Source organism: Gymnogyps californianus, chromosome 10 (genome assembly GCF_018139145.2).
Source record: "Gymnogyps californianus isolate 813 chromosome 10, ASM1813914v2, whole genome shotgun sequence".
Lineage (NCBI taxonomy): Eukaryota > Metazoa > Chordata > Aves > Accipitriformes > Cathartidae > Gymnogyps > Gymnogyps californianus.
Genome location: NC_059480.1, coordinates 9,575,151 through 9,600,833, shown reverse-complemented (window position 1 = coordinate 9,600,833; position 25,683 = coordinate 9,575,151). Strand labels below are relative to the sequence as shown.

Below are 25,683 nucleotides of genomic sequence, written 5' to 3'. Positions count from 1 at the left end.
TGCTGCTAAGCCGTAGCTATTTTTCTGTTCTAGTACTGTCCTTTGTCTTTTCTCTGTTCTCATTCATTTCTCCTTCTTTCTCTCTTAGTTTGTGGCTCCTTCTCCAGGTTTCCTCCACAGCAGCATGTCCATGTTGGAGTTCGGCTCCTTGAGACAGGTGATAGCAGCTCTTGAAGCACAACTGAACTGCTTGCCTGAGCCTCCTGATCTGTAAGAGTGAGCTGGTCTTGCAGTGGCTGAATTAAGGATGACTGAGGCAGCAGATGTGGAAGGTGAGTGTCTTTTAGGAAACAACCCATTACCTCATCCTCAGTTACAAGACTCCAGCCCATTAAGCACCCATAGCAATGCCGCCATAACTTGCTCTTCTGTTTGCTACAGCCTTTGCAGGTTGGAAAAGAATACTGTAAAAGCCACTATCTCTTACAACCCTGACTGTGCAGTGTCCCAGCTAAGTGGTGGACACCAGAGTTTTTAATCTTGGTGATTGGTAGGGAAGGTCTGGGATCAACAGGACTGTCAATAGGACTTACAGGTTTTGGAGAATGTCAGGGTGATTTCTGTAAGGGTAGAGAAACATTGCATGTGTCTAAATGGTGTCTGTGGGACACTCAATTTAAAACTTGATCTCATAGGCATTATCTAAAAGAGGGAAACAAGGCTGTAAATTGTGTTCATTACAGTCCTTTTATGGAGAAGAAATGCTGGGAATATAAGCATGCTTACAGGCAATGAGGGATGTTTTAGTCCTCCTACTCCAAAACAGCGGTTCTCTTGTTTTACAGTATGAATATACCAACTGAGCACTCTGCTGTTTCAGAAGCATGGTCTGAATATGCTTAGATTTTACAGCCAGGATGGGTAAGAGGAAAAACATGAAAGAAACTGAGGGAAGTGGAGAGGGCAAAGAACTGAATGGCAGTGGTTAAAGCATGCAGAGCCTTGATTTAAGGGGTGGTAAGGAGGGACACTATGGATCTAATAGCTGTTAATCCAACTGAACACAAGAGGGCTACAATAACACATTTTCTCTTGATAGAAGGAGAATTCTGGATGGAGCTTTATTAATGTCTGTCTACCTTTTGGCCTGCTTTTAGTTTTATACAGCTGGGAAATGAAATAAAATGCTACTTGACACCCTTTAAGTAGTTCTGTACACCTATCGCTTCAGTACAGGCTATAAGGATTTGAGACTGCTATTTTTAACACTTTTCTACTACTTTAAACTGGTTAAATGCTGGGACTACTTACTGAACATGCTATTGCTGCTGATAAGGTTCCAAAATCTGTGGCACAGATACATAATTCGGTATGTTCTCTAGTGATATGAATGCTTTGTTCTGCACTTAAATTGTGGAGAATCCAGATTGCGTGAGCAAATAAGGAAAAGGGAACATATGAAAAGCAGGGGAAAATTGTTTGGAAAAGTACAACCCCCTGCCTAGTAACCACGAGCAAGTGTTAGATTGCTTCTCTATTGATCCAAAGTGCAATTAAAAGCTACCTCCTGCAGCTGAATTTAGATTGGGCTTTTAAAGCTTTCTCTTTCCCCTATGGACCTAGTATCAAGTGGAAAAAAACCTGCACAGCAGGTCTCCTGTAAAATCACCAAGCGGAGTGTGCATCAGTCTGAACTCCTTGGTTCACACAGGGCTACTTACCTGAAGTAGTCTGTGGCTCTGCGTGCCTGGCAGCAGCTCAGTTTAGGTGCTGAAAAATGACACCAAGGCGTGTGCTGGCTAAATCAGTGTAAATGGCTTCATTTGTTGTGGTACTCAGTAAAAAGGCTTCTTTCTGCAATAAAAAGGTGGGGTTTTTTTCAGAAGGAAATTTTTTGCAGTTTTTTAGAAGGAAGTGAGAATGTTATGTTTTGTTCTCTTCCTGCTGTTCTTTAGACAGTGGTTTGTGTCTATTAATTGGAGCTGCCAGGATTTGTTTGTTTCCCTGGAAATGTACGTGAATTTAACTTCCCAATCAATTGTAAATCATTAGTGAATGTATAGCTTTACTTATATGGTCCAGGATTAGCTTCTGCAGTCCATAAAGCCTGCAGAGATTAGGAGGGCCTAAGACAAAGCTTGTTGCAGATTTAGGACTCCGTCAGTCCATGGCATCTGACATTTTAGCAATGACTTCTTCTCAAATAAATAATGTCCAGACTCACCAAAAGTTAGACTTGGGAGCTAGAGAAGCTCTTACCAACAGCTGTAGGCACACAAGGCTCACTGAATCCACTGTAACTTTCAGTGTGAACATTTTCTACTTCTGACTGTGATAGGCTGCTAGAAGAGTGGAATATAAGCAAAGAGGATGCAATATCCAGTAGCAGTAAAAAGCTGCTTGCCTCACTTAAAAGCCTTTTCAAAAGGCCCTCAAGAAAGGAATATGAGCATTTTCCTCCAGGCAGAGACAGAAGCCAAAAAAGAAGGGTTTCAAAGCCTTTTGCAGCCCGTTTTGAGTTAGAGAAATAAATTTGCATTACTTTGCAAGCTTTTGTTTTCAGATTAATTAACTGGGCCGAAGGGAAGGACCAAAGGAGTCCATGGTATGGCTTTTTTCTGGCATAAGATCACCCCACCAGTTCACCGGGCAGAACTGTGTGCCACAGCTGCCTCCCCCTGCTCCCATTGCTGTGTGACACTGATAACCATCAGTAGTTCCTACCTGGGACGTTTGAGCTATCTTCTTTATTGTAACATTACACAGGCACACAGTGCTAGTGGTGGAGGGGCAGGGAGGGGAGAATTCCAACTTGTTACTACTTCTAGTTAGCCAGTCATTAAGTACAGCCTGGCTTTCTGTGCCAGAAAGCATCTGATTTAGGCATGATCCTGTATCTGCAGCCTTGTTTCTGTAGGGCAGCAAAATTATTCTGCTAACCTGCAAGATTGGCCATAATGTTGGCCACTGCTGTTAATGTGCACTGTATGCATGATGTGTTTGCTGTTGCTGCTTTTTTTCTGATGTACTTGCAAAACCACAAAAGCAGCAGGCTAGTTCTCTTGAGTTCATGGGCCTAATTAGGTAAGGTCTTTGCATAGAAAAGTAAGATTATTGGGAAACGGTTGTTAAGCAAAAAAATATTATCGTCCGTCACCAGAGTAAATTACATAGCCAGGTAAAATGTAGGCTGCTGAACAGAGGTGTTTTCATTAAACTTTTTTTTTTGGGGGGGGGGGGTGAGGGGTTGGGGAGTGTGGGGAATGTTCATCCCTTAATTTCGAATTAATTTTGGAATGAAAGTGTTGATGCCCCACATCTGTAGTACAACTGCACTGTGGTGTCCACATTCTTGCATGTTAGACAAATCCAGTTCCAAGTGTCCACAGAGACGTGGCTTTTGCAATGCTGCAGTGGTATTTGTGGACACTCCCCATTCACCAACAGTGAGGAACGTTTGGGGTTTAAGTGCAGAGCCAGCTCTCTGTTGTTCTGCATAGGCCACAGTAGGTAGAGCTGGGGCTGCAAGGGACAGAAGCATGACCGTGGTTGTGGGGAAGCCAGATGTTTACATCCTGGGGAAGGCAGCATGGGTGCTGTGGCACTTCCTGTGGCCTGTTTACTCATCCCAGCTATCTTTCAGAGAATCTAGCAAAAGGTTTTGGTCTACTTTAACAGATGCTGATAGCAGTAAGCACGTATTTGGCAGGCTCACTGAAGGCAGGAGGGTGTCCCAGCAAAACCAGCGAGGCCAGTGCTGTCTGGCAGTGTGGCGCAGTGTGTGCTGCACCACAGCTGTGTGGTAAAGGGCAAACATGCTCATGCGGTCTGTAGATAGTGCTGCTTTATGGGCCCGCGATGTGTACTCAGGAAGCGACAGAAGCCAGAGGCAAGTGAGCAGATGAAGTATCAGTGAGATCTGTAGGCAGCTGGGAGTCGTACTTCTTGTGTTGTGCACTGTAGAAGTGAAACCAGAGTACTTGGCAGCTGGCAGCATCACAGCGCAGCATGCGTCGTGCTGCTTGGCAGGATGGGGTTGGAACATACAGAAACCAGAACTGAGCAAGCAGCAGTGAAAGGCTCTATGAACAGCATGTCTATGTAGACCAAATCGAAGCTTACAGAGGGCAGAGAGGAGTAGGGTCATGCATGCTTAGGGAAATGTGGAAATTACCTCCACACTTCAATGAGCGTAAGGAGCACACCCCTGCATATGCTCTCTGCTCTTGCAAGCAAGTGTTTCCAACTGGGAGTGGATTTCAGCTCAGTTGCCCTCTCAGCCATGCATGCACAATTGCTTTTGACCGAGGGACCTCTCCCCTGTTGCTGAAGCCAGAGGCTGAAGAGGGGTTCCGCCAGTGTCAGCCATTGACACCACAGTGTCCCCTGGAGTCCCTGAGCTCCTTCAGATTTCCCTTTCTCACTGATGACTCAGATGCATCTAGCACTGCGCGCAAGAGCAGGGCACAGCTCTGCCCAGAGCAGACAGGAACCATATCCTGAATCCAGACACACCACGCTCAGGGCTAGATGCATGCTGTGCACTGGGGAACGTCTCTCCTTTAGACTACAAACATGGGCCTTAAACGTCCTAAGTCGTCTCATTTTATGCTCATGCGGTAGTTTGCATCTGGATCAGACTGCTGGTAACAGCTTGAGAAGCCTTAGGCCTGGATTTAGAGCTTTTGATTCACGTGCTGAGTCTGTGGATGTTGCACATTCTTTTGGCACCAGCTGCTTATCAGCAAATCCCTGCCAGAGGTTACAGAGATTTGCTGATCTACCGGCAGAGCTGCTCATGTCTTGCTCTCTCATCCACCTCTGTCAAAAAGCACAGGTTAGCAAAGTCCAGCCATCTAAGGTATTTAAACTATCTGAGTTTCATTTTGATGGAGATGGGCTGCAGAGCAATCATGCCTGTAGCTCGGCCAGAGTGTCTTTAGGGTATGAATGCTTGGGAGTAGCTAGAGCCAATGGAGGACACGAACTGCCTTTTTATTAAACTCAGGTTTCACTGTGGTGAGAAGGGCGCCCTTTGAGCGGTTAACGCATGTACGGGGTGACAGCCGGGGTCATCCCGCCTGCGGACAGGGTCTCTGCCAGCCCCTGCCTCTTGTCGGCACCCTGGCTTCCCAGAAACGAGCGGTCTGCGGGGAGGCCGCGCTGCCGCTGGCACGCTGCCGCGGACACGCAGCCGTACTGTCAAAAACCTGCCCTTTGGCCCACCTTCTGCTTCCCTCTTCCCGGGCGCGCAGACGGGGAAGCGGTGGCAGACAGCCGCCGTCGCCCGTCGGTGGTCTCTCACCACCAGGCCGGGGAAAGCCCGACGCCGCGGGGCCCCGGGGACGCCTTCTGCCCACCGTGCCGCCGGGAAGAGCACGGGCAGCCCGCTCCCTCACCCAGCCCCTCTCTCATGCTCCACGCTGGCGTCCCGGGCCGGCTCGCCGCTGCCCACCCGCCCCGGCCCCGCGGCCCCCCCCTAGCGTCCCCCGCCGGGAGCCCCGGCCCGGCGGCGGCGCGGAGGAGGCGCCCGGGGAGTTCCCTTTCGGGGCATTGTGGGAAGGCGCGATGCGGCCGGGGCTTCACCTGGCGCGGGGCGGGGAGGGAGCGGAGGGAGGCGGCCGGCAGCCAGCCGGGCCGGGCCGGGCCGGCTCCCAGCCTGCCGCCGCCGCCACGCCATGGTAAGTGGGCCAGGGCCGCCGGACTTCGCCGGGGCCGGGCGGGAGCAGCCGCCCCCTGCCCCGCCGCAGCCACCTTACGCTCCCCTCCCGGTGCCGCGGCCGGGCCGGCGGCGGAGCCCCCCTCGACGGGCGCGTTCTCTGGGCTTCCCCGCCGGGGCTGGCTGGAGGCAGGGCGGGAGCGGAGCTGTCCCCGTTCCCCTTAGACCCGCGGGGACTGGGTTGCTCCGCCCGGAGCCGAGACCCGGGGCTTGGCCGGGGGGAGACCTTCCGCGGGGCCGGCCTGGACGTTGCTTTCCCAAGAGCCTAAAGCAAACAGAAATGTTTGCGCGCTGCCTGAAAAAGCAGAGTCCCCCGCGGAGGTGGGCTCAAACGTGGAACCGCTCTGCCGTCTGAATACCCCTGTCCTGGCGTGCGTGGGGAGAGGGCAGATCCCGAAATGGTGCGCCAGCAGCTCGTTTGTGTTTGGAAAAAAGAAACGTGGAATTTTTTTTTGAAAAATCATTCTGCTGGAATAATCTGAATTGGCTTTAAATAGAGGTAAAATGTGTTCTTTAGAAAGCGCATGCCAGCCTGGCTGATAGGGCTGTGCTGGCTGCTGCGTGAAGCAGAAACGCTATTTCCAAGCAGGTATGAACAAGGTTTGCACCTGTTTTGAGGAAACGAAAGTTATATTCTTTTCCTTTCTGTCTTCTGACCCTTGGGGTGAGCTCGGGTCATGCTGACAGCCTTTTGTAGCCAACCAGGAAAACAAGGCTGTTACAGAGAGAGGTTTTATAAAGTCTTCCTGTAACTTGAGGAGCTGAGGTTCAAGTCGGCTCCAGTGCCTGGAGAAGGATCGAATGTGAGTTCATATGGATCTGTGTCTTTTGGCTGGCTCTGGTGTCAAAGCGGGGCAGTGTTGGGCAGTGGGTTTTCTTGTGACAGAAGCATTGGGAAGAGTTTTTCCCCATGTGTATTCCCTGGTGCCGGGTAAGTGGAGAGCTTGGGTGGCAGCCTTGCCTCCAGCTCAGGTGCCTCTGCTCAACTGCCTGGTCTCAGGGGGGTTGTAGGAACTTCGCTCTGCCTTTCCACCGAGTAATGCGTCTGTGGGAGAGTGTATGGGTCTGGTTCTGTTCCTTTTATGTTGTCTGTTGGCAACCAGTCTACGTGTGCGACCCGGCTCCATGGCTGGGTAGGGGGGGTAGCAGTGGCTTGTTTTAGCTTGGAAGGGGGCAGCATTCAGGTTGAAGGGCTGACAGGCAGGATCCTGGGAGGGAGGCACTTCGGCTCTCCAGTGCTGTGCTTGGTGGTCGTTTGCTGGGATCAGAAAAGGTTGCCATGGTTATTCTCTTTTGTTAAGCGTGATGACCAATATCCTCAGAATAATGGCTAGACTTTCCCCAAGGAGGAATGTGGACTTTCAAGCAGTAAGATGGTCAGTGATGCCTCTTAATTGAGAAACCCTCTCGCAGCTTGATAATTCAGACTTGGTGCAGATTCTGTGAGCATGGCCCCAGCTGCTGTCTTGCACAGTTTGCCTGTTGTGTGCATCTGTAGTATCAGTTACTGGCAGCGCACCTGAACAGAAGTCTCTCAACTCCTTCATCAGAGGCCAAGTTTTGTTGTTTGTCTCTGTCCTCAAAGGCAGAGCTATGTTGTTTCTTTTCAGTGGTTTAGCCAGAATGCTAAATATGTGTTAGTCTAGTGTATTTAGAAGGGTGTACCTGTCATTACACTTGCAAATACAATATGCGCAGTAATGAATTTACAGATGGCAATGCAGTCTCCACACCTTAAGTCCCCATATAGATATAACCTCTCTGGTTACACCCTGAGACAGCTCTACATATCCACTTCCCTTGAGTAAAGTTTATGTAAACAACTGGAGTTCCTATTTTGCCCTTGAAGGTCAGTAAATATGGGAGCTGATTTCAGGGAAGCTGATCTCAGAACTCTCCCTGATGCATGCACTTCACAAATGCCAGTTTTCAAAGCACTCACAATGGTCCCAGGGGGGTGCTGCTTACAATAGTGCTGCTTATTGACAATTTGGAGACTGTCTGCTCTATTGATTGTTATAATTTTATAAAGAGAGTGTGCATTCTTACAATTAATAATTTTTTTTTTTCCTTTTCTGAGGTCATAGTACAAACTCTTCTTGGCGTTACTACGTTAACTAGTGCTGTCAGTCTTACCCTGTTCTCCTGCTGTAGAACCAGTGCTGATGAAAGGGCGCTTTTGTCAGGGTACTCTTTTGCTTAAAATTCCTCTGTCTGTCATCCAGTCTCTGTGAAGGGGTTGTTATACTGAGTTATGCGTCAAGAAATAAGGGTTACTGGGTTACAAACCAAGAATAAGCCTTATTCAGGCTCACGAGCGAAGAACTTTCAACAGGTCATTTAAACTCTCCGTAGATCGGTTCCTCCAGTTTGGAATGACATAGTTGTGCTTGCCACCTTTTTTCTGTGTTTTGAGATCTGAATGGAAGGTACTTGTGCAAATGGTACCGTGTCTCAGCAAGAGGGTTGTTTCAGTTATTTGCTCTGTTGCAGGTTTCCAGGGAAGTTTCAGGAAAGAGTCTGTTTAGCAAAGCTAACTTCACACTGTGCTGAGAAAAACAGCTTTTCTGCCCGGCTGCTACTTTGTGACATGTTAAAAAAACCAGACTTTTTAGAAAAGAGACTAAATTCTGTTCCCTGACATACATGGGTGCAGCAGAGAAACATCTTCTGAAGGATCGCTGTCTCAACAAAGTCGAAGAGCAGGGAGAGAGCAGGGAGGAGAAAATGATTAGTTTCCCCAAGGACACATGTTGCTGTAGTCTTTCGTGTCTGTAAGTGTTGAAACACCTTGATCCTACTGCCACCTCAGTGTTATCAGTATTACTTCCATGACAGTACATGGCTCTGCTTGTGTAGTTTTGAGTGCAGAATTGGTGCCTGCATAGTAAAGAGCCTGCGTCCCTTCTACCTGTGCTGCTCATCAGTACAGTGAGAAAAAATAGTACTTGTGGGCATCATCTGAAACCCTGGAGAAAGATCAAAAGAATCCCATTGAGCACAGGGGCTCTAAAAGTGTACTTGGCCTGAATAGAAAAGGAGTTGGCAAGCACCGTTTCCACTTAGCAAGACGTTTGATACCAGTCACTGATCTAGAGGCTTGGGTGGAAATACAAGTTGAAGTGACTGCAGCTGCTGACATCTGCCTGGTGTTTGGAAATGAACTCTCAGCTATTCTGAATATTGACCTTACCAACAGTCTCAATGCCCTTAATTGTTAAAATGAACATGGATCTGCAAAAAATGTTTTCAGTGCTGCGCAGAATTTACTATCTACAGTTTGAAGAATAACTGCTTTTTTCCACTCTGTGATACAGCTGTGTATTGGCCTAGCAAAGACGATGAACTTTGCCTCTAGGCATTTACCTCTGAAAGACAAGAAGGGCAGCAGATTAGAATAGATGAGGGAAGGAGAGAAAATTACAAATAATTGATTCTTGTTGTTTGAGGCAGTGTCCTACATGAAGAAAAAAAAAGTCATCCATGTGGTATTTCTTTATTTATTTATCTTGTGAACTATTAGTGTGGGAGTAGATGATGGTAATGGAATGGCATCGTTTTTAGAAGATCCTGAGTAGATAGACTTTTCAACTTGGAAAGAGATGACTACAGGGAAAGTGATAGAAATGCATGAAATCATGAATGCCGTAAAGAATGGTTGCTGCAAGAAGAGTCAGGGTACATCCTATGAAATTTTTAGGCACTGAATGTAAAGAAAACAAAAGGGAATACTTTTTCACACGGTGTAGATGAATGTTTTTAATCCACTGCCAAGGGTGCTGTGGGTGTCCCAGTAGTTAGGCAGTTCACAGAGGATGGGTCCACAGGTGGGTTGTCTGGATCCAGTTTCTGGCCCTGAATCCTTAAACCTGTGATTCCTGGAGACAGGACTACCAGAATGATTTTATACATGCCCTTTTACTTATGCTGTCCCCTTCTGGAAGCTGCTCAGATCAGAGTGCTGCTCAGGGGGCGATCCATAATCTGGTATTCAGTTACTCCCTGTCATCCAGTTGGACTTTTGAATACCATTTTGTGGGATTTGCTAGGAAAAATGTTTTTTAGGGTTCTTCTCAGGAAGTCTGTAATCTCTGACTGTTGATGTGATCCTTTTCCAGTTTTGGATGTTCTCTTTCAAGTACTGGCTATTCATTATAGATTGTCACTATTATACTAGAGACCGCTCTGGACTGGCTGGCTATGCAGTAATTGTGATGCACACTTTACTGTCTCTGGGTAATAAGCTCAATTCCAGAAAGCAAAAGAAATGTTATGACAGATCATCTGCTGATTCTTTGCTTAAGAGTAATTTTTCTTATATTTTCACTCACAAATAAAGAGATTGTAAGCATGTCTCAGAGCCAGGAGTTACTAGGATGTGGAGTGCCTGGAGGGCTTTGGAGAAAGCCATGGCATCTGGGGTAGGCAAATGCAGGAAGAGGGCTGCAGGGGTAATGGGCAGCCGGGGCTATGAGGAGGCAAGACAGTGCTGCCAAGCATGTGGACCGTGTAAAATGTTTGCTGCTTTTCTGTATCTTTACTTCAAAATCCCATGCTTTATAAACCATCTCATAGACCTTCTGCCTTCTGAAGGCATGAGTTATGTGCAAGAGCAGCAAAGGGACAAAATGATGAAAGTACTGAGGAGACTGATGGGTCAGGGAGGGCAGGTAGAGCGGCTCCTCCCTAAAGTACTTACAAGATTTATGCTTTGGCATATACATCAGGCATTTATGTGAGCCAGTTGTAGTCTTTCCAGTGATGCCTAAATTAAAACCGTACTGCTCCTGTAAAAAGAATTCCTTCTGTATCACATGCACAGCTACTAATTACCATCCCTGCCCATTCATTTCCCTACTGTCCTATTCCTACAGGCTGTCATCTGCATTTACTTGGCTGCTTTGGCTGTCTGCTTTCTTGAGTGGCCACCCCTGGGCCTTTGCATTTTTGCCGATGCTGCAGTTTGGAGAGGTGCAAGATCCAGTCATGCACAAATGGTATTTCATTTGTGAGTAGGAATGGAGCATGCAGAGTCACTGGGGTAGGATGGGAAAACAAAATTTACATTTGTGTGTTTGAAGGCAAGCTTGACATGCCTTTCTGGCCAGACATGTCTTTCTGGCCTAGTATGTCCTGGATTTATGTTTCTCAGTATCACAGACGTAACCCCAGGTACTCTATGCACCAGTCTTTTTTTCTTCTGTAACTTGCTGAATTTGTGTAGGATGTCCAAGAACATGTTACTAAATCCATGTTGGTTTTTTAGCTTAATGAAAAAATGCCATTTTAAAAGGGAAAATTGAGAATTTCTCTATAGAAAATGCCTAAATCAAATGCTTCAGTGTTTCCAAAAAATTACTCCCGTGCTCTTTCAGAGTCATTCTCAAATGTGATCCTAACTCACATGTATCTTCGGTCCTTCCAGAGCTCAGGTTTTCTATGACCGTCTTTGTTGGGAGCTAGAAGAATGGGTGTGAGGCTGCTGCAGACCTGCAGTGTTTCTGCTCCACCAGGCACAGGCGTCCCCAGGCTGAAGCGCTATCTGTCAGCTGGCTGAGGAGCCAGGGAAACTCGTCACCTTCTGGTGTGCCCGCCCTGTCCCAGAGCTAAGCTTTTTAACCTTGCTCCTTGAAAGGTCAGAGGCAAGGGAAGGGCACTGCAGTGCCTTCACGTAGCAGGGCTTTGCAAATACCTGATAAGACAAACTGGAAATGAGGATAAAAGAGGTTGCACCTTTTGCCATAGTCCATTGGGCTAGATTTTAGCTCTGTTTCTTCACCGGGTATTCAAGGAACAAACTGGGAAAATGGCTTCTTGTGACTGTAAAGTACACTGGGGCTATAGTGAATTAGGGGTAGCTCTCAGCAGCTTGTTCAGCCTCTCCCCTGGTCTCCTCCTCCTTATAGTAACGTAATGAAGATTTCCACTGCCTCCCAAAAATGTATAAACAAGTAAAAACACCTCTGAGAGCCCAGCCCAGGAGGCAGAAGGGATATGATTACCTAGTTAGTAATTGTTCTGAATGTCTTCAAATTGTGCTGCTTTCTGTAAGGTCAGCCAGCTAGCGTCCCTGCAACTGTCTGTCCCCGGAGCTGAGGCTGAAGATGTGAGTGCCGTCTCTCTGGTTCACACAGCTGTAGTGTGGTCACTGGCCTGCTCTCAAATTGCAGAGTTTGAGGCAGGTTTTATGCAAACTCCCTGCCTGGATCTGTTCTTGCTTATTGCCTAGAAACTGGAGTAATTCCACTTGCAGGAATAAAAAAGCACTGATTTAAGAAAACTGAGAATAATTATCCTCTGTAAAAACTGGATGTCATTGCCTGCATCTACATCTTAGGAGCTATTTTGGAAAGCTGTGCTATCTCTCCTCTCTGGAGGGGTGCTGGAAACCCGGCTTCGTTGTTGGTGGGGCGCCTGGCAGCCTGCGAGGAGGAGGCACAAGCATGCCTGTTCAGTAGGGAGGACATTGTTGAAGAAATGGTACCGGTTTATGAGAAATGAGCCAAGGTCGGGAGGACTAGACCTGCTAGAGGCAGCGATAAGCAGGAGCAGAGCCGGAGGGAGCTTGTGGGGCACTTACGGCTTCCTTGAGCTTTGTTTTCTGATCCTTAGGTGGCGATCAGAAGTGAGTAGCTTCAAGATGTTTTTGGTTCAGAACTTGAGCTCAGCTATACTGTTTTGATTATAGTTTTATTTAACTCAAGTGAGGCTATCAAGAAGGTTGTTGGCTGGATCAATAGTGTATGGTGTAAATATCCTTTAAATGCCAGTATGCTGGTCAATTTAAAATCTTCAGTAATAAGATAAGGGTGACTTCTGCATCATGAAAAGCATAAAATCAATGAGTAACTATAGTCACGTGTGCCTGTAATGATCTGGCACAGCTTTTATTGCATGGACTTTGGATGTATTGTTTAGGGGAAATTGTTCAGAAATGTTCCTAATGGAGATTAAGCGAGAAAGAATTCTGTGCCAGTTAGGCAACAATATGCTACTTCAGTATTTTTGTGTTGCTGTTTTTTCACTTTCTTTTTTCTTATTTGCTTACATCATACAGCCTAAATAAGTGTTTTAAATTTTAAAGCTGAGGTTCTACAGTATTTAACAAACATATCTGTCAGCTTCTGCGCTGCTGTGAATAAAAGTTTTAGTAACAAAGTAAACAAGTAAGGAAATTAATATGTTTAATAAAGTAGCCTGTTTTGGATTTTGCGTAATTGCTTTAAAAGTCCCTAAAACCCCGGAGTGTATGCATTAAAGGTCAGTAGCCAGATGGGGACTTTGTGCAGCAGCAGAATACCAAAATACCTATACTTCAGTGTGTTGTTATTCTGTCTCTTCCTGATGTGGCTGGATTGTTAATACATTATGTCAATAGTTGTCCGTTCAATACATCTGTCTCATTTCACCCTAAACGCCTGGCATTCCAAACCATCTGTGTGTTCACAGTATAGCTATTCATTTTTTTTTGGAAAAATTCCAGTATTTACTTCCCTCTCTCCAAAAAAACCACTAAACAAAGCAAAATCTAAAAGCAATTTTTTATTCAGTTGTTTTGGAGAAAAAAAGATCAGCTAATGGCTGGAATAATTTGGATGTTCATACTTTTTAAAAGAAACAATTTAATGAAAGTAGGTTTTGTTCATTTTCAGATGTGATGTAAAAATAAATACTAATAAAAAAATTCTGGACAGCTGTCTATGTTGGGAAATACATTCTTTCATATCAGAGGAAAGAATGAAAAACAGTAAAAGATAAGCAGAATATGTACTCAACTAGACTAAAACAGTGCCAGAAGATCAAGCCGACTTCAAGGGAGTCAGAATAAGTGAAAAGAGAACTTTATGATAAAGTTGCTTCCTCTCCACCAGGTACAGCCAGTCAGTCTGGTTTTCCCCAGGCTTCTGTCAGCAGCCGTTGTCATGTCAGCAGCCGAAGGTGCGGCTTTTTTCATCCCACTTCCCTTTTTATGTGGTCCATGAGTTTTTCTTTATTAACATGTCATACATGGCCTGTTGCCCTGCTGGCAGCAGCAGGCTTAAATGGAAAGTTTTTAAGGAAAACTTAGAGTTTCTGAGTTCTGTCAAGCTCTCTGTTTTAGGATAGTAATTCCTAATTTGCAAATTTGAGTTAACTTGTGAATTTCAGGAATCTTTCTGTTTTATAAAGGTGACTTTGATTTGGGAGGACTCTTAACTGAATTTGGAAAGGTTACAGCTGAAGCAGAGTCTAAACCCAGTGCTGCTGGAGTGACAGAGCTGCCTAGCTGAGCAAGTCCTTGCCCAAACCAAGCACCCAGGAAAGAGAAGGATGCTTGCTTTTCGCAGTCTTCCAGCTGCCGTCTGCTCTTCCGCCTTCCCTCCCCTTAGGCTCCTTGGAGTCCTTCCATTTCCCTGTCCTCCTCTCCCACCGAGGGACCTGGAGCAGCCAGATGCCACAGAACAGGTTTGAAACCAGTCGGCAAATGTTGTGCAGGTTGAATTATGGGAGCAGGAGAAGCATTTCTAGCGCACGTTCTTCTCACAGTGGGGTGAGTTAGAGCCTCGCTGCATTGACCCCCGGAGTTCAGCTTGCAGGAGGAAATGTGGCATCTTTTACATGTTCTGTGTCATTGGACAGTAGACTGGAGAAATGACCCTGGGAGTCAGGAAAGCCGCTTTGTCTTCCCATGTAGTTGTCTTTTGATATCCCTACAGGTGGTTTGTTCTGTGTGTAATAGAATGTAGTCTGGAGTCCTTTAGTCAGTTGTACTAAACGTTGCAGTCCAGATTAGGTTAAGTTTTAAAACCTCTGTAAAAGCAACAAATGATCCAAGTTTGAAACCAGTGAGCCAACTGTAAAGCGTTTTATCAGTCTGGAGCATGAAATGGCCAAATATTGGGGAAGGCTGCACCGAAGGGGACCTCCAGTCTTGGCAGCGAACAGTCCAGGAGACAAGCTTGGGTGAGCTGCTTATCAGGTCATGACAGCCCATTAGCAAAAAGAGGGAAAGGTCTCCCAAGGAAGGTGGGAAAAAATCAGTGTGTGTTAGTTTTACATATTTCTCTTACATTTGCTGGTGTGAACATGTAAACCTTCTGTATTTTGCATTTTCGATGTCCGTTCTATTTACTGGTAAATTATTTCATGTCAAAGTCTACCATTTGATTTTTTTTTTAGCCCTGAAATTAAGGGTGTTGTTTGTTATCCTGGTACAGTTTTGTAGATCTCGATAAAAGAGAAGGCCCCGTAACTTTCCAACCTGTTATATGACGTACAGCTGCAATTGATTCTGAGATGCATGAGAAGGGGATAGAGTTCCGGTTTAGAAATCTGGTTTAGCTGCTTGATTTAAGAACACCCCCTATTTTTCCAACTAGAAAATAATGGCCTACAAATATAAAATGCAGTCATTTAGGCTACTTACTGATGTTTATGGAGATCATTTTGCACAGTGCTGTAGGTGGTTGGGTCTGATTCAGTAAAACAAGCTAATAAAATTACAGTCGGCTCCCAGACCAAAGCTTGTCTCCCACAGACTCCGCGTGTGAAGGCAGCCGATGCTCTCATAGGAACTGCACTCCTCATCCCGACTCACTCAGGCTTGGACCTAAAAATTCCCTCTGGCGTCGCCCCTGGGTCTGGTGATTGTTAGTCACAGCCAGCACACCCTAGAATGGTAGAAAGGAAACCAAGCACCCTGCTTCAAAGGTATTTTGCTTGAAGCAAGTAATTTGCTTTTGTTTTCCTCTGGAGTTAGGACTTTTAAAGATGAGTAAAACATTGCAGGGTAATCTATCTCTATTTGTAGTTTGGCTGCTGAAAACCAACCAAAAATTCCTTAATCAACATCCGTCTTGTCATTAGCACTATAGGAAAGCAAATATGTTTTCACAGGCAAGGAGCAAGGAACAGATGAGCTGTTAGATTTGTGTTTATGCAGTACTTCAACATTTCCAGGTTTATTGATGCATCAAAATCTTTCCAGTGAGCTGTAATGAACAGTTATGAGAGTGAGGAATGTGTTGTATCATGTCAGTGTGGCTGGGCAGAGCAAAGCTGAACTGCATGAAACAACATCTATAGCAACTGGATGCTTACGCTTACAGGAATTAAGCCATTTAACCTCTCGAGAATGTAGTATTATTTACCTCCTAGAGAGTTCCCCAGATTGAATGGACTTTAGAAATTAGAAAAAGGAAGAAGAGTCAAAAGAGAAGAAAACCCCACACTATTTTCTCTTCTAAGCATCTGCAGCTTTCTAATATGTTGTTGTGTTGGAGGAGCTCTCAGCTGGCCAGTAATACGTACCTAGGCTTGAGGGTACACTGTTTTGCTGCAGACTGTAAAATTAGAAATGAACCGCAGTAGAGGCTCTTATCTATTTTCTAGCTGTATCTATTTCTATAGTAGTAAAATTGCCTTATGAGGTTTGCAGTTATATTCTGCATATGAAACAGTGTGGGATGGGAGACCTGAAAGATAGGATTTTTGAAGCTTGTGTACGGATCTTGATGTGTTTAAGAGCGTTAATGGATATTTTCTGATTGCAAAGATTGTTGCCTCTGCTCATGAAGTGGTGGTGAAACATCTTCTGCATCTTTATAAGAAACAGTGGAGTTTTCAAAGCAATTTTAAATGGAGAGCTGCTCACTTTCCTATGGGTGAAGCATAACATCCTGAAGTAAACTAATCAGCAGAAAATGGTTCTAATATTCACAGTGATTCCCTGGCTTGTTGGTATTTAACCTTTTAGAGGCATAAGGTTGCTCTCCTGGAGGTATATGTATTACTTGCAGGTACTCAGATTTAAGGTCTCTTGGGTCCAACAGCTGAACCTAAACCAGAATACTCTTTCATTATCTTTCCGTATTGAAGCACTGCAGGCAAATATATTTCTTCCTGAGGATGTCTCAAACAGCAGCACGGTCTTGTTATGCTGAACATACTGTCAGCTTTTGACAGGGATTCATTGACTAATTCCCTGCATTTTTCAATCGAATCTGATCATCCTCTCCTATCTGATTCACCATATTTTTAGAAATTTGTTTATCAAATAGCTGCTACCTGTGCCTGATTGCTTTTAAATGGACACTCGCTGACCTTCTGCTCTTATCTGCAGAACTTATGCTTTGCTTTTTGAAATGCACTCATCTTTACAAAGGCTTTGGAGTTAATGTGCTGTGCAGCAAGCAAAATAGTCTTTCATTTATCCAGCTCTTCTCAGTGAGCAAGTGTATGGACAGTAAGTACTGTCCCTTCATCTACTGGGAAGGGGTAACCCTGACATCTGGAATATTACCATGTCAAAACCCAATTGGTGATATGAACAGAGAAAGGCAAGAACATGGTGCTTTGATCTTCACTGTAATCAGGCCACGTGTACTGACAGCAGCATAATTGTTTTTATTTAGCAAGCTCATCTGGAGAGTATTACAGGACTCAACACAAGGCAGCTACAAAATCCTTGTAATTTTATCAAGCACATTAGACTAATGATGGCAAGAGCCATATTTCCAGCAATAGATCCTGCCACAGGCACGTATGAATAAAACAGTCCACCTTTCCCTAAAATGATTCCACATTTGAAGTCTTTCTCAATATAGTCAGAACTCTTATCTCTGGATTACTCAACAACTATGTGATTTAATAGCTAGAAAATTGTTCTGAATCATGAATGAATACTTTGTTTAAAATCCAGTAGCTTTTTTTTTTTTTTTCTTTTACGTAGAAGCTTCTCTGATGCGCTTCTCTGCTTGGACTTTACCAGAGCATGGAATGATTTTGTCCTTAAAGAAATCTGCATTGTAATCTTGATAGTAATTGTGAACATTAACTTTAATCCTCACTGGGGAGATGGAGTGATGGGGAAGTATAGGTACAGCAATCAGCTGGAATAGAAAACAAGAGGGAGAAGGGATTAGGGTGTAGATTGAGAAGCTATAGGGAAGGGTAAGGCTAGGTGAATGGGGATGTGGCAAGGGACCTGCCAGCTCTTCTGTTGGGAGTTTGCAAGGATTGGGAGCAAGTGAGGAAAATGAGGCTCCTGTGCTTCTCCCTGGTCCTCCCAGCATCAGGGGAAGCCGTGTCTCTGCACGGGCAAGTGGCAGTGTGCTTGTCGTCGTGCACATGGCTGTGACTGCGGTTAGACGTCCTTCCTGCAAGTCCCTGGCCGCCAAGCATTGGTACTGGTGAGAAAAACGATGGAGATGCCTGTCAAGAGCAGGGCAGTTCACAGTGTCTTCAGCCATTGGAACCATCTCTATCCCTGCTAGGTTTTTGGATTTTTTTTCCATTTAGCAGAGGACGTCCCGTTGAGATGGATGTCATCCTCAAATAGATTTCCTGCATTCTTAAAGCCATTTCCGTGCTGTGGGTAGATGACTTACTGTACTACTTAAAGACGTAGTATGGTCAGTTATTTTAATCTGCTAATAAAAGTATTTGTATAAATATGAATTGATACTTTTCTCCCAAAAGCCCACTGGCATTTAAAAGCTAGCACTTCTGTATTTCAATAATACTGTTAATGCTAAGCATGAAAAAATCATGGGTTAAACCATGTAAAATTATGACTAGCTTTAAAATTGAAATTTAGAACAGTGTACATATTGTGCTTTATTTAACATAATATCCTCGGTCACTGAGGTCTGTCCTTTGTCATCAGAGTCATCTGTGTTTCATAATCTGGTGATTTCTTTAGTAAAACTAGTCAAGCTCCCTTTCCAAAGTAGTTGGTTTCTTCTGCTCCTAGTAGCCTCTTCTAGGAACGTGCTGCTTTGTCACCTGAAATAGCAGAATATCAGAATTGTTAGTGATTATGTTTACTATCTAGGTATTCATGTTTCTGGTCTTGTGCCACACTGCATCCTTGATCTCCCTAGTCCTGTTGTATATAAGTCTTTACTCCCTTCACTAAGGTGTCTAATCCTGCTGGAGGAGGGGCTGGGGCCCTCTTCTCACCACTGCAAAGTGGTGATGCTCCTCCTGTTCCCCTGAGAAGTGGCAGAATAGGAAGCAAAGCTGCTGTTTGCGCAAGGTAAGGGAGGACGCGTGGGAGAGGATGCAAAGGGGGTGCCTAGGGGAGAGGTCTCACAGGGAGGGGAGAGCTGCCGGGGGAAGAAACAGGAGAGGGGAGGGATCTCTGCTCCGACGCTCAGCCTGCCCCAGACCTCACTGACGCCACGTCCAAACGTCATGCCGGGGCTGGAGATGCCTTCGCTAAGATCTCACAGATTTCCGGCGTCAGGCAGAGGAATGCTCTTCTCTGGCTGTGGCCCCGGCATTAACCATGTTGCTTTGTTTACTCTAGATACACTTTATACTGCTGTTCAGTCGGCAGGGGAAATTAAGGCTTCAGAAATGGTATACGACGCTACCTGATAAAGAGAAGAAAAAGATCATTCGAGAAATTGTTCAGATTATTTTGTCTCGCAATCAAAAAACAAGTAGTTTTGTTGACTGGAAAGACCTCAAGCTTGTTTACAAAAGGTGTGAGTAATTTTATGAGAACATATAATTACTATTCATATAAATAGCGTGCTAGAAGAGGAAAAATAAAGGCTCACTTTAAGAAAAACAGCAAACAAAACCCTAAGTGCTAGACTAAGCTAGTAGGAGCCTGCCATCAGCAATCTAACTGTGTGTAACAGCACAGTGTCCCTGGATAAAGCAGTAGGGTAAATTGTGGGGTGAAAAATACTTGTACAATCTGTCAAATGAGAAAAATGGGAGTAACCTAATAAGTATTAGTGGTTGAAACTCTGTTAGAAGGCTTTAGGCTTCACTGCTGCTTCTAATTCCCCAAGGTAGCCTGCTGAGACGTGTGCTGGGCTTTATCAGGCTCTTCAGGAGGTTGCAGGAACTGTTCTGAGGCACTTTCAACATTTTGTCAAATTTTGTCTTTGAAATATTTGTTGCTCTGGAAAGTGTTAATTCCCATTTCCTTTTCCAAACAAATCGCTGGTCCCCAGTTACTCGATGCTTAGCATTAACTGCCTGTTAATTCTTGTAAAGTTATAGCAAACAAAGGTAGCCTTAAGGCATGGCACACTGTACAAATTAAGCGGCATGTCCCATTTAGCAAAAATTGAGTTCCATGCTGTGAAGTGATGGATGTAAACATCTGACCAGATGCTGTGACAAGTTGGGCCTCCAGCCACAGCACCAGAGAGTTGAGGTAGATTGTTACTCCCGTCTTGGGTTGATTTAAACAAAGTTTTGCTGCAAGTTAGTTATGAAGATTGTTTGGTCTAAGCAGTTTCATGCTTTCTGGCCCTATGTAAAACACTGTCAGTCATTTGATAGCCAGCAGGCTTGCTGAGATGTAACTCCTTCCACCTTTATTTTTGCCTTTATTTTTATTTTTTAATAAAGAGCAGTAACTCATTCTACAGTTTAATTAACCCCACTTACTGTAGTGCCATTGCAGCAGATGAGGGAGACATTAAAGTACTACTGATTTACTGTTTGTTTTATTAAGACCAGTGTTGGAGGTATCCCACTTTGCCAAGGGTGGAGTTTGTTTTTCTAACTAAATTAATAATTTGTTTAAATTATCTGATCTTTTTAAGTGTTCTCTGGGACACTGTAAGAATGAAAGAAAATTATTATTTTAGAGACCAGATAGACATTAACTGTCATTTGCATAACTTGTAAGAGACGAGCAGAGCACTGAGGATCCAGCTGTTCACTCTCACATTTTTGCCTTTGTTTCCCTAGGTATGCTAGTTTGTATTTTTGTTGTGCAATAGAAGACCAGGATAATGAGCTCCTGACACTAGAGGTCGTTCATCGATACGTAGAACTTCTGGACAGATACTTTGGAAATGTAGGTTTTACTTTCTCCCATGAACTGCATTCCTGGCTGCCTGATAAACAAACAGTTATCTGAAGCTGTTTTGCTTCGTGTTTCCGTCTGCACTACTTGCCCCGTAGACTCTCTCAATCCAGAGTGAAATTCATTATTAGAATATTTTATAAAATAGTGCTGAAACTATCATAAGATTGTTTTTCCATCTTTTCTCCCCCCCCAAAATTAATCTTGATGCTTTGTATGTCTGTCTTGGAATAGAATTTGAAGGGAATGCTTGAGGAAAATTACTTAAAAAACCCCTGGGTGACAGTACTTTAATTCTCTCTCCTGGCATCTTCAGATATACTGGTTTTGTTTGTTTCATAATATTGTGTAACAATTAAGGACATATAAAGAGGAAAATGATAAAGTGGGTGGTTTTTTTAAAGAAAAGGCCTGAAGAAGGTCCAAATAAGTCTTTCAGTAAGTCTTTAAAGACTACAAGAGCCCATCTTCCTATGAATATTTTTGAAATTGTTCCCACTACCTTAATTCATCTCTTATTTAAATCACTGTGCCATGACTCACGTTTGTACTGCCCCAAAACAAAAAAGCGGTTGGTGACTGTAAGGTCGCTAGGACAGGAAATTTGTCTTGCTCAGTGAAACTGCTCATGAATGTATGTAACCCATATTACAAGTGCTATATAAGACCTATTATAAGGTTAGTAGGCTGGGAAGTCAGCTTTGTTCTCTGAAAACCAGTATGAATGTAGTGTATTATATAAAATGTAATAAGTGGAATATCTTTGCTGTAAGTCTAGGCTATATACGTGAAGAGAATATGTGCAGAAGCTGCAATATTACATAATATGCAGTATCTTTCTTCACCCTGCTACCTGCCACAAGAGTGCATATGTTGAATACATTTGATCATCTTAACAACTTTTGGCCCAGTAGCGCTTATAATGCTGTAAAAGTGATTTAAATGTGGGGTGTCCTTTTGTTCTGGCAGGTGTGCGAGCTGGATATTATCTTTAATTTTGAAAAAGCTTATTTTATTCTTGATGAGTTTATAATTGGTGGAGAAGTACAAGAAACTTCAAAGAGGTCTGCAGTGAAAGCCATAGAAGACTCTGACATGTTGCAGGAGGTAAGGCAGAGGAAGACAAAAGGCAAACACCTCATCTTCCTACATCTTCCTTGTTTGACAGGAGCTTAAAATACAGCTAAGCACTTCTGGTACTTAATTATCCAAATGTGTCTTATGTTCAGTTTCAATAGGTACAACAATGCAGTTAAGGTAGCAGTTACCTAAGCTTTCAGTTCAACCCTCTTGCATCTTGCAGAATCATCTGGAGGCTCTTTATATACTGCCGTTGCTCTCTTGCAGTTTAACTGCTAGAGTTTCTCGGATATTATATTAAGAAATAGTTTAAGACATATCTAAGATATTTATATAATATAAGAACATAATCTAAGATTATATTTTATGTATACATATGTGTATATAAATACAGAAAAATCTATTCTGTGTCACTAATACATTGGAAACAGATGACCTACTATTAACATTTAAAATTGGAAAGAATATGTGCTGGCAAACTCCACTTTCATTCATAAACACCTGTGTAGTTTTTCTGCAGGGCACAGATATGTAACCTTTATTCAGAGGCCTGCAGGAATTCTCTTCTGTAACTTGTACTGTTGAGCCAGGAATGGCAAAAGCAGTTGAATGTGGTGGATTTACTTCATTTTTTCCTAGGTAATGAAAGATCCATTGTAATACTGAAGGAAACAGCACGCTGGTAGAACTAGCTAGGGACATGCTATGCGAGTCGAACAGTTTTTCACAGTGGTCTGGCATTTGCACATGAACCTAAGCCAGCTATGTACAAAGGCCAGCTAGACTTGATGAGTTTAGCCACAACCGTGGTATGTCGTGATTTGAAGATCAGATTCTAAAATGCTGTTAAAGGTTTTTAAAGCAGAATTATTTCTACATTTTAATTAATCTGATCTAATTCCATGCAAAACTACAACTGTCTTCAAAGAGGACAAGAGGATTTGTTTGAATGTTACTGTACCACTCCATAATGCATCAGTTGTTTCTCTCTTTTTTTTTTTTTTTTTTCTTTTTTTCCCCAGACAGTGGAAGAGTACATGAACAAGCCTGCATTTTAATGTTAAAACTACCTGGAGAGAGAACTGCTGTATGCACCTGTAAAATACACTTCCTGAAATTGCTTCCCAATGTGCCAGATCCTCAGAGAAATACCAAAAACCAATAAATAAAGGGATTTGTTTGTATAATGGTGAAGATGAAGGTCAGCTAATGTAGCACAGGGTTTAACAATTCTGTACTTGCATTACTCTGCATATGAGTTTCTCAGAGTTGTTATTACCCTTGATCTAGTTTCTCTTCTCCTTACTGGACTAAACACTTGTTTTGTACCATGTCTTTTAGCTACAGGTTTTGTCATCATAAAATGTTACAGTACTTTGAAGAGGTATTTTTACTAGTTTTGGTCTACTGCTGACCGTATGACTCTACTTTTGTACAAATGTCCATTATTTTGAATGTGATGATTATTCTGCTCTAATAATAATTTTTTTTCTAAAAGCCAAATTGTTGTGGGCCCTGATTTCACAAGCTTCTTTTGAAAAGATTAACCCATCTAGTGTAAGAAGAAATATGCTTCTTTTTGGACCAGCCCCTTTCTTTCACTATCTTCCTTCGATTTTCTGCTCTAGTTTGCTAATAAGACTGCTCTGACTGCTACTCCACACTTCCATTTAATCTGGAAGACTCTTCTGACTCGACGTAGGCTTCTCCCAGGTTTAATGAATCCTTTTTGCTCCTGCACGCGGATGGCCTGTTTCTTTCTCCTCATTTTCCTGTCCCCTTCCTAGATCCCCTGGACCTGGACAAAAGCTGCAACCGTTGGAAGTGTGCAGCTTGAGAGCAGGAGATACCCTGAGGAGAAGAAATTAGTCTTTGGGATTGTAGGGTGAAGATCATCTCTTATATCTTCTGGTATCCACCAGTAACCGTCTTTCCCAGTAGAGTTTTCCAGTCCCAAATTCACACACCTATTGGGATGATCAGCTTTCTAGTAGTTGAACATGGCGCATTTTTGTGAAGGTTGGACAGTTCAATCAACCTTTTATAATGTTGTAAGCTGCACAAAGGGAAAAGGGGTAAAATAGTAGAGAGGAGAAGAATCAGCTGGGCTGTGCATCTTACTCTGTGTTATAAACCATTGTAGCTGTGTGTGGGGAGCCAGGTGTGTTAACTTGCCTGTCTTTCTGTCAGTGCAATGTGGACTCTATAAACTGATTTATCTGGCTTCCTTAGATTATTTCCTCCTTTAACAGAATTCAAAGCTCAGAGAAATTCTATTTATCTTAGCCCATAACTGATAGTTAGGTGTTTTGTCTCTGTCAAATCATGAAATTATCCTATACAAAAATTAGGTAAGTTATCAGGTAAGTTATATGCCAGAATGATCAGAGCATTGACCTGCATTTCCCCTCAACATATATTTTCTTTGATTTCTGGGATGTACAATCAGTATTTTGCTTCAGGGATTTTTCTAATCTTTAAATGTCCTGCATGCTTATTCTAATTTTTTCATTGCTCCTTCTTTCCCAGTCTGTTTGTATCTCCCTGGGGAGGGGTTTGGGGGGGTTTATTGGAGGGTGGGAGCACTCTGACACAACATGACAACTTTGCTAATTGTCAGCCCACTTTTCTGCCTGTGTTATCTAGTCTGTTAGCAAAACTGTGATAAGCTGGTTCATAACATCATGCTGCTCTTTTTATAATTACTTTATCCATCTGTTTTCTCTGTATTGATGTCAAAGGCATACTTTCAGCATTGAAAAAATAGTGAAATTGCTGAAGGGCTTTTAATAGCTCTGAAGACATTCAATTTAATAGTAAATTAATGAAATTGTATGAGTTGTATATTATTTTCTCATGGTTTGAAATGAAGTTTTTTAAAGTAGAGTGTTTAATTGATTAAGAAGCCACTTCAGAATGTGCAAAGAGGCTCTTTCTGCTCTTTACGTCTCTAAGTGACTTCTGTTCAGTGAAATCATCAGTAGTTTCATTTGCTTTTACTCTTTTTTTTGGAGCCATGCTGTGATTCTCTGACTCTTATAACTGTCATGTTGCTTGAATTCTGGAGTATATCGAAGTAGGAGTTCCAAAAAGAAGATTTCTTGGTATGAATAAGGATATCATAAGCCTGTCTTTTCAGGCATTCTAAGAGCTGTAGGACTTCTTTCTCTCTCATTTCAAATGAAGAAGAATTCCTCATGGAAAAAAATAATACATTAGCTAGGGGTACTTATGCCAGCCATATCAGTATAGCATCTGAAATAAATATCATTGCCAAACTGATGTATCCAGTGTCAACTTGAGAAGTGTGAAGGAATTAGTATGGTTTCCTTGCACTAGTGCAAAAGGTCATTGGAATATGGTGTGCCTGTTGTGCCAACTGCCTTTGTGCTACAAAGTTGGAGGGAAAGTATGTGTTAAGCACTCTAAAGAACGGCTAAATTATATTCGTGCTCTAAGAAACATCTACAGATTGCTTTTGCTTTTGCCTATAGATGGGCTACACAAAGTAGGCAGGTGAGCGTTACTTAATGTGACTTTTGCAAGTGTCAGTCTGTATGTATAGCATACTTAAGAACAGATTGGTTTGAAACATAAGACTTGTATTTATTCTTTTTACAGCCTTCAGTGAGAAAGGGCTCAACCCAACTCTTTCTCCAAAGGGAAGAAGCGCAAATGAAACCCAGTTATTGTCAGGTTACCTTTAGGTCACTGTGTCAAAATGCCTGTGCCTCCATCTTTGTGGAACTCCATTGGCATCAACACGACTCTACATAGATTAGTGCACTGCAGAGTATAGCTCATCAGAAGATTTATGTCTCTCTTGGTATCTTAGTTCTTTGATTTTTCGTAAAGCAAGAGATACATATATCTTTGTATATATTCACAAATCTGTCTGAAGCATTGCCCGTTTCATTTGTGTTTGCTGTTGGTGTTTCTCTTTCCCACCTGCCTGACTAGTCTAGGAAATGGTCAATGTAAAGCTCTCTGAGGTTACTTTATGAAATTATTATCAAAAAAGGTATTAGAAAGCAGATTCCTCAACAGTTTTCCCAATCTCACTAACATCTTTTGCAGTTATCTAAACTCTCACCTTGCTGACAAGCTTCAGGCACATATGTCCTAG

General features: G+C 43.3%; 1 protein-coding gene across 2 annotated transcripts; it reads left to right on the top strand.

Moving 5' to 3' along the window:
• The first annotated feature begins 226 nt into the window (after window positions 1-226).
• AP1S3 (adaptor related protein complex 1 subunit sigma 3) lies at window positions 227-23,054 on the top strand. 2 transcript variants are annotated; one of them, XM_050902306.1, is made up of 5 exons: window positions 227-272; window positions 18,951-19,129; window positions 20,360-20,468; window positions 21,447-21,584; window positions 22,580-23,054. In XM_050902306.1, the coding sequence occupies exons 1-5, from the start codon at window positions 264-266 to the stop codon at window positions 22,613-22,615; spliced, it is 471 nt and encodes a 156-aa protein (XP_050758263.1). In that variant the 5' UTR covers window positions 227-263; the 3' UTR covers window positions 22,616-23,054. The 2 variants fall into 2 exon arrangements, with proteins under 2 accessions (XP_050758263.1, XP_050758265.1); XM_050902308.1 differs by lacking the exon at window positions 227-272 and adding an exon at window positions 5,592-5,621.
• The last annotated feature ends 2,629 nt before the right edge of the window (window positions 23,055-25,683 follow it).